Raw genomic sequence first — 9,093 nt, forward strand, 5'->3', positions numbered from 1 at the left:
CTGCGTAGACTGCGAGAAGTTCGCGGTAGTACGGTGGCCACTCGGTCTGCTTGGTGGTGAGCTTCCGGGAGAAAAAGGCGAGGGGTTGCCACAAGCCGTTGGCGAACTGTTGCAGGCATGCACCGACGGAGGTGGCGGAGGCATCGGTGAAAAGTCCCAGCGGGGCTTCGGGATGCGGATGGGCCAGGAGCGTGGCGTTGGAAAGGCTGGTCTTGCAGGCCTCGAAAGCTTGTTCCAGGTCCGGCGTCCATGGGAATGGCTGGGATCCTCGGAGGGGGGTGACGGCAGCATGCAGAGGAGCTTGGTGTTCGGCAGAAGATGGCAGGAAACGACGGTAGAAGTTGATCATGCCGAGGAAGCGACGCACGCCGCGAGCCGTGGCTGGTCGTTTGAAGTCCTGTAGGTCTGCGATGCGGTCGGGAAGCGGTCGTGTACCGGCAGCGGAGACTTCGTACCCAAGGAACGTGACGGAGGGGGTCCCAATCACACACTTCTGGGTGTTAATCAGGATGCCGTGGTCCGAGAGACGTCCGAAGAGGGCGCGTAGGTGTTCGCGGTGTTCCTCGTGGTTGCGTGATGAGACGAGTATATCGTCGATGAATGGAAAGCAGAAATCCAGTCCTGAGAGCACTTCGTCGATGAAACGCTGGAACGTCTGCCCGGCGTTGCGTAGTCCGAAGGTCATGTATGGGAACTCGAACAACCCGAATGGCGTGGTGATCGCTGTCTTCGGGATGTCGTCTGGGTTGACAGGAATTTGTGTGTACGCCTTGACCAAGTCGATGACCGAGAAGACGGTGCATCCGTGGAGGTGGTTGCTGAAATCGTGGATGTGCCTCACTGGATAGCTGTCCGGAATCGTCCGGGCATTGAGGCCACGGTAGTCCCCGCACGGTCTCCAGCCCTCCGTTTTCTTGGGTACCATGTGCAGCGGCGAAGACCAGGGGCTGTCGGAGCGACGTGCGGTGCCTTCGCGCAACATGGAGTCGAATTCGGCCTTGGCTATTTGTAGGCGATCTGGAGCTAGGCGGCGAGGTCGGCTGGACACGGGGGGGCCCGGGGTCGTCCGGATGTAGTGGACCGTGGAGTGACGAACTTCTCGCGGCGTGCCGGCGGGACGCGTGAGCGTCGGGAAATCGGCTAGGACGTCGCTGTATGAAGAATCGTTCGACAAGGCCTTGATGCTGGGTTGCATAGTATTCGTTGGCTGGCAGGGAGCCGAGAGTCCCGTTCGTCCGTCGAGCAGGCGCTTGTTGCGACAATCCGGCAGCAGCTCAAAGTGGTCCAGGAAGTCCGATCCGATGATGGGCACGGAAACGTCCGCGACGACGAAACGCCATGAAAACTCGCGACGCAGGCCGAGTTTGAGGCAGAGGGGCAGAATTCCGTACGTCTTGATCGTCGAGTCGTTTGCGGCACTGAGCACGTAGTCGGTCGGATGGCGTCGGTCCGGGAGCAAACGTCTCGGGAAACAACAAATATCCGACCCTGTGTCGACGAGGAAGCGGTGGCGGCTATAGCGGTCGGTCACGTACAGGCGGCTTCCACCAGGACGGCAGCCGTTTGCCGCGACTAGCGGCTGCCGTTGGTGTTTGTTGTCGCGGGCGCGTACGTGCATGGGTCGTTGCACCTCTGAGCCTGGTCGCCGAAGCGTTGGTGATACCAGCATATTCCCTCATCTCTTCCTCTTGACGGCGATCTGCGGCCGTAGCGGCGCGGGCTGGTACGGTCACGCGATTGCGAGCGACCGCGGAAGGCGCGAAAGTCGCTTTGCAGGGACGCGACTTGACGAGTTAGCTCCTCGACGCGTTGGAGAAGCCGAACCGTGTCGGAGGCGGGCGCGAGTGGCGTCGCGGTCGCGCAGATAGCCGGCGGGTTGGGCGAGACGAACTGTGCGGCGATGTTGCTTGTCGCGGGGGTGAGCATGGGGGGGCTCACCTCCACGATGCGGTCCGCGAGCGTGGCAAGTTGGTCCAGCGGAAGTTCCGAAGACTGCACCTGCAGAATCGCTTGAACTTGAGCGGGCAGGCGTTGGAGCCACAACGTGCGCAGCAAGTCGTCACGCATGGGAGTGGTGCCTGCGAGTGACTGGAGGTGACGTAGGAACTGGGACGGTTTGCGACTGCCCATTTCTTCTTCCATCAGGATCTGCCGCAATCGCTGATTTTCAGACAGGGAAAATCTTCGCGTGAGTTCCGTCCGCAGCCGGGTGTAAGGGTCGGTTGCCGGTGGTGTACGTATAATGTCTCTCACTTCGAACGCGTACCGACCTTCTAACTGTCCCACGACGTATGCGAACTTCGTCTCCTCCCGGGTGATGTGGGCGATGGTGAACTGGGCCTCCACTTGGGAGAACCACAATTCCATGTCCTCGGGCCAGAATGGGGGGAGCTTCACACTCACTCGATGTACGGAGTCCTGTTGCGATTGTACTGCGTGCGGTGCTGGAGTCCTCGGTTGAAGTGCTTGCTGTCTGAGTTGCTCGTTTTCCCGCCTGAGTTGGTCGAGCTGCGCTTGAAGTTCCTCTGTCATCGCGGTGTAGTTGGTGCGTCCAGAACAAAGGGGGTTGGGCGCGTCGTCTAGCGTGAACTTGTTCGATCCGGCTGGTATGGTACACAAAGGGGGGTAATCACGATTCACGGCCCCCCAAAAAAACGATCACGTCGGGGTCACCAGTTTGGGGAATAATCACCAAATTAAAGGGTGTTGGCTTACCTGGTTGTTTATTCTAAAAGAACACTACAGCTAGATGAACACTACAAACACTAAGTAACACTGCAAGAGACCGCTCCCGTCGTTGTCCTGGAGATGGCTGAAATCTCTCTCTCTGGCTCTTTTCTTCCCCAGTCTTTCACCCCTGGTTCCAGGGGTCAAATCCCTTGCGTCTGGTAAGGCGGTTCCTTCTCCCCCCGTTAGGTGGCAGCAAAAGTCAGCGGCTTTAGGTGGCTGTCGCTACAAGCTTCTTGTTGTCTCGACTCGGTGCGGTCCCCGTGGCGAAGTAAGTAATTGTAACGGCAGATAGATGTCATAAATATGGTTTTAGTAATTCTCCAAATTGTTATAATTGCCAAGTACCAGATTCAAAATTAAGAACAATGCTCAGAAGAATTTGTCGCACTTCACCTAACCAAGTATCAGCAAAAGACATTATCTTACCAGAGTTTTATTTGTTGCCAAGTACAAAGCAAAAATCAGTTCAGTGGCTAATAGCACAATACCTAATGTTTTTATTTCCTGTGGGAAAAAATTATAATTACTTGGATTTTGGACTAACTCTAATACAAGAATATGAACAAATGTCTTTAGATTATAGAAAATTACATTATGCCAACTTTTTAAATGTAATACTTGAATAACATATCTGTAAAAATTGTAAAGATTTACTGTAATTGTTTGATTTAAAATGGAAATAAAAAAAAAGTGGTTAGCACATCACGCTATGACGCCAGGGGCCCCGGCCTGGGCATGAGTGTTTGTGAGTGTACATTCATAAATTTCATCATATCATAACTCATCCCCATCTTCGCAATCAGCCAAAAGTGGCAGAATAGTGAAGTAAAGCAAAGCAAATCAATCAATCAATGTCTCGGTGAGGCTATCTGTGACAGATGTCTATCAATCCACAAGGCTGCGTGCTTTTTGGCAGGGAAATCTTTGTTGGCCGGACCATTATCGGACACGAATGATACTTTCAATCCAATTTTGTTTGAGGGGGTTAAAAACATCCCTGGCAGGGATCAAAATAATTTTATTTTGCCGGGGATATATTCTTTCGTGGGGGGGGGGATCTCCGGCATCCCCCTTGTTAATTCGCACACTGGTCTAGGGGATATTTACTATTAAAAATACAAGAAAATGGACAACTGCTCTAGAACCAAATCACTGGAGCAAGTTAAGTAACACCCTTTTAAGGCAGCTATAACAAAGAACGTATAGTGATTATTATGAATGTGTTCCTGTCTTCTTACGATACAATCAAGACCGTCATCCTTCGATGAGCTTATAAAAATCTAACACTTTCCATCCCGTTTTATTTTGATTTCATAGATACATATAAATCAAGATGTAATTGACATTTTCCGTTCCGGAAATCAGTAGCCATCCATTCATACAATATTAACATAGTTAGGCCTCGCTTTTCTGTGTTTTTTGGGCTTCCGTAAGCATCTTCCGCTATAAATCAATTCATCAGCAAACTCTCTTTGATGTACACTTTATTTCCTTCTTGTTCTCGTACCGAAACAAGCATCAGAAGATTTAGTACCAAATATTTATTCCTACACCTCGTTAGTCGCTGTGCGTCATTGTCTCCTACGATGAAAGTAAACTGATATCCTTCATAGTATACCGCCTGCAGGGACCGACCAAGGCAAGAAGAAATACGATCGTTTCATCCGCACCAAAGCCAAGGATATAAATAAATAAAACCTATCTCGGATGAAAGTGGGCGCAGCAGAGCTTCAGCGACGAAGAATAGATGGCACTAGTATCGGAGCGTGGCAGAGAATTCGTAATTAGTGGATCTTCCGGTTATTAAGTGAATGTAATTGGCTTGTCAATTGAAAGATGATCAAGCCTTGTTCAGTGGCTACCGTTGAGTCAATTTACGTAAGGATTCATTTGGATTGGTCGCATGTTTCTCTATTTCTTCTGAGAACATTTCTGTCTGTGCAGTTCACATTTCGGCTAGGACCCAGACAGTGCATTATGGTTGGTATTGCTACTTGGACCTTTTTGTTTGAATTGTTGTTTTAAGTTCTCAGAACGGGCAGGCTAAAAGTGACATCCGAAACGCTGTGCAATGTTCCTCCACTGGACATCGTACACTACACGGTAGTAGGAATCATTCTTGGCATTCAGTGTCAAGATCAGTGATGTGCCGTAGACTATACGGTTACGTCTACATGCGTTGTCTACACGTAATCTACGCGTAGATTACATTGGGTTGTAGTTTACATATACTACGTAGAAAATCTAAAGTGCATTAAAATTAATTTTCAAGGGTTTCATGAAAGGAAAGTGACATTTTCAACTATATTGGTTCCTAACGAAATGAAAAGAACCCTATTTACAACAAAATTTCTCGTCTCTTCTATTATCAACTATTGAAGAAGATACATAGTATGCAAAAAATAACAACAGATGGCAGTCGTGAGCCAAGAGTGGTCTTTTCTCCATAAAACACTAGAATATTTCCTATATTAGGTTTCTTCCTAGGTGAGAAATTGTTCGAATTTGGAAGAAAGAGTATGAAATGTTATCCTTACACATCAGCAACTGATACGCAGTATAATTTTCTTTTAATTCCACGGCGCCCTTTGCTAAGTTATCACCTTCTGCCATGTTGTATACATAGATTACGTAATCTACGTGTATAAAATTGTCTACGTGTAGAATGTAGACTATCGTTGTTTACGCGTAGATGCACATCACTGGTCAGATCACACATTTCAACACATTTGTGTACAGTCACCGACAATAAAACTGGGATACAGTGGCGGCAATTAGGGGGGCGTTGTCCCCCCACAATTTTTGCCATTTTTGCTCCCGCACTATGCTAATCCTTTTGTACCAAAGGAAAGTAAAACTATCCTTGCCCCCCACACTTTTCTTACTTTTGGAACCCACTCAATCGCCGCTACTGGATATGTAGATCATGAAATACTCTCTTCCCTGCAAAGCATTATGTGTGTTGCCTAACTCTGTAGCTATAACTAGCTTTTAAAAAGAAAAAAAATCAATGACAAGTCCTACCACCACCGTACATATAAAGCGAATAACACATTTATTTGAATTTAATGAACTATTTTACCATACACTTAATTGTAGAGCAGGTAAATATCACACTTTGTATTGTAAATTAATATTTTTGTTATTTTACGTCGCTTTTCTGCTTATTTTAACTAATCATGGTGATGTGAATGAATGATGATTACATGAATTTGCTGAAGGGACACCCACAATAAACATCCATGCACAGATAGGCACTCGAACCCGGATACTTCGAGCCGAGATCGAAGTAGTGGGTAGTGTAGCATCATATCAATCCGCAACCTTTGCGTTGAACTCAGGATTTAAATTTATGTTTTTTGTACTGTTCCTCTTCAATTTTATCAATTAGTCATTTGCTGGTGACCAAGGCCGTAACTTGGGACAAAACTTTGAGGGGGCAGAATCAAACTGCGCCTAATTTTGAGGGGGCAAAATTGAACTGGGCCTAATTTTGACAGGGCAGAATTAAACTGGGCCTACTTTTGAGGGGACAGAATTAAACTGGGCCTAAATTTGAGGGTGCAAAATTAAACTGGGCCTAATTTTGAGGGGACAGAATTGAACTGGATCTAATTTTGAGGGGGCAGAATCAGACTGGCGCCTAATTTTCAGGGGGTAGAATCAAACCTGGGCTTAACTTTTGGGGAAGAGACTCGAAAAGTTTTGCATCCCATAAGAACAGCGTACAGGATTATTTTCTAAATAACTGTGACGTTTGCGAAATTATTAATATTACTCTTGCTATTCAGGTTCCCTAATTTGTAAATTTTAATGAACCTAAAAATATTAGGTCGGCTAGTGCCCCTCCCCTTGCCCCCTCCAAGTTACGCGTATGCTTGTGACGGTAGGATTTTCTGAATAATGTGTGTTGAAATCCTGAACAGATGTACTACACAGAATTACTTGAAACTCCATACTACTTTACGGTTGTGATCATGATCTAAAACGCAAAGATGGTAAAACTGGTTTCATATTTATAATCACAATGTTGTACTCTCATTAAACAACAAATATAAATTTACGTATTGAACTTTGGAATAGAATTATGATGTGATACTGATGTAGGTTCTGCCTATTACTCAGGGGCCATCAGGTATTCCGTGTGTTCCTTGGGGAAGAAAACAAGGGATCCAAGTATTTTTATTCGTCTGTGCGATGTGATGTCTGGTGCTACTCAGTGGTGCCGCACCCGCAAGTTCAGTGGCTCCCCCATTCCCCCTAGATCCACAAACGTATTTAATTGCTACAACGTATCTACTACAATTCAATTATTGAAAGTCACTTTCAATAAGCTTTACTGAACATTTTACTTGTTCCCCTAAAATCTTCCTTTTCTTACTGGCATCGGGGCGGAGTGGTTAGCATGGGTGTTCTTTGCGGGTGTCCCTTCATCAAATTCTTCGTATCATCACTCATCCTCATCGTCGCCATTAGCCAAGAGTTCCAGAGAAACGTCGCTAAATAACAAAAATAAAATCTTCCTATTCTTCACCTAACGGATTGAATATGGTGCACCTAGTAGCAAATGAACCGAAGTGGACTTCTAGTCAGTAGGGTGGGTGATCTAAGGCCTTGATCGCTCATAAAGCGGCTCTGGGGCTCACCCAGCCTCAAATCAATGGGTCATAATACCTCCAAAGTGGCCGTGATCGAGAATGTGTAATACCCCGCCCCCACATCCCCTAAATGTGCCTTCATGGATATATGGACGGGAAACTTTCGCTTCACCTAGTAGCAAAAATGACTTGCAACCAGCTAAAGTTACTAGAATTACTGGATTCGTTGGTGACTTTCTTCTACCCTTTTTGAATGTCCACGATTATCACTTTTGTTAAATGAAAAACATAAATCGTCATCGCCTTGTAATCAAGGGGCCCGGGGTTCGAGATTCCACTTTAAAATGTAGGCCCAGTTTCGATTAGCTTTACTGTGCACAAAGTGGACTTTAAACATCACCTCAAACCAAAAACATAAATAGGGTCCTGATACATCATCATTGGGAATTCTTCCACAAAGGTCCACAAAATTCGATTTAGCAATTTCAAGAAAATGACAATTCAGTCAGTTATTTTTGCACGCAATTCTTTAAATAACGTTTCCTGCATTTCTCACAAAGTGGCATTGTGAACGTCCTCCCGACGCTGCAAAAGCTGCATTAACAATTGAGCATCAAATGGTAGTTGCAAATGTTCAAGGGCTTCGTCCTGTTTTAGTGCAGCGACCACCTCTTTTCGTGTCATTCCCGTTGGGCTTTATAACCGTCGGCCATCACGCTCGGAAGCAGTTGATTTTCTTTAATTAATAGATTCGAAAGCACTCATTTGTCTACACTCAAAGACGTACATTTGCTGTGCAGCCGAATGCAAATTACAAGGTCTTGCGAAGGAGGTAAAAAAGTTTTATCGCGAATGGTTCAGCCTCTGCCAATGGCAATATGGTTGAATTGCAAAGCTGTCAGTGTGTTCTCCTTGATCTTTGCTTTGCTTGCAACCAGGCTTTGTCTTACTTAACCATAATTTATTTCCCTTTGTAAGCCCAACGACAAAGGTGATAGTAGGCAAATTGTCCACCACAATTTTCATTCAATCTGTTTTCTAAAATGTGATGATAATGCACTGAAATCAACATGTCAGTAACCAGAGTACATCTGTTTCACATCAACAGAATTCGATACGTTTTACAACACAGGATGTAAACTAAAAGAGGAAGAAAATGCTGATGCACAATGTGCCTACTATTATTCTTGCCGTCGAGTGTACTACTGAATACGGTCTCTTCAACAATAGAAATAAAACAAATAACCAACAAATAGTTTTTGAACTAAAGATTTAGAGATATATATACCTTTCCAATGATAATTTTTTGGTAGTAATAACAAATACATTATTTTTGAAAGATTATTCACTTTCAAGGAAATACTAATTAATTGTTTAACAATTCCAGTACTATGCGGTTTCAATATTTAGATATGTAAATGCATTAATATTGAAAGAAAAACTGTACATAAGAATTGTATCAAACCACGTACACATCAAGTATTAAGTTTTCCTCATTATGCCTTATGATTTGTAAAAGTTCTGTACTGTGTTATAGATACATGTATTTATACACGTCCAGAAAGTAAGTTCCGTTTGGTAATAAAATTAAATTGTGTACAGATACAGAAAAGTTATTTATTGCACAAAATTCTACAACTCTTAAACTACTTTTCCACATAACTGCCGAAATTTTGCAGGCATTTGTCATAGCGTGGCACAAGTTTTTGTATACCTTCTTCATAGAAATTTGTATTATTCTGTATTATTATTATTGCGCAATACA

At 45.0% G+C, this 9,093-nt stretch overlaps 1 protein-coding gene across 1 annotated transcript; it reads right to left on the minus strand.

The window, feature by feature from the left end:
* Positions 1–1,572: 1,572 nt before the first annotated feature.
* Positions 1,573–2,909, minus strand: LOC146002234 (uncharacterized). Its single transcript, XM_083139953.1, has one exon. It carries the CDS (start codon positions 2,530–2,532, stop codon positions 1,573–1,575), a length of 960 nt encoding a protein of 319 aa, XP_082996079.1. The 5' UTR covers positions 2,533–2,909.
* Between the last annotated feature and the right edge of the window lie 6,184 nt (positions 2,910–9,093).

The sequence above is a fragment of the Lepisma saccharinum genome, chromosome 18 (genome assembly GCF_977018435.1).
Source record: "Lepisma saccharinum chromosome 18, izLepSacc3.1, whole genome shotgun sequence".
In the NCBI taxonomy this organism is placed as follows: domain Eukaryota; kingdom Metazoa; phylum Arthropoda; class Insecta; order Zygentoma; family Lepismatidae; genus Lepisma; species Lepisma saccharinum.

Bases quoted from the DNA above. Each gene is read 5' to 3' on its own strand.
- LOC146002234 (XM_083139953.1), bottom strand. From the start codon at position 2,532: ATGACAGAGGAACTTCAAGCGCAGCTCGACCAACTCAGGCGGGAAAAC.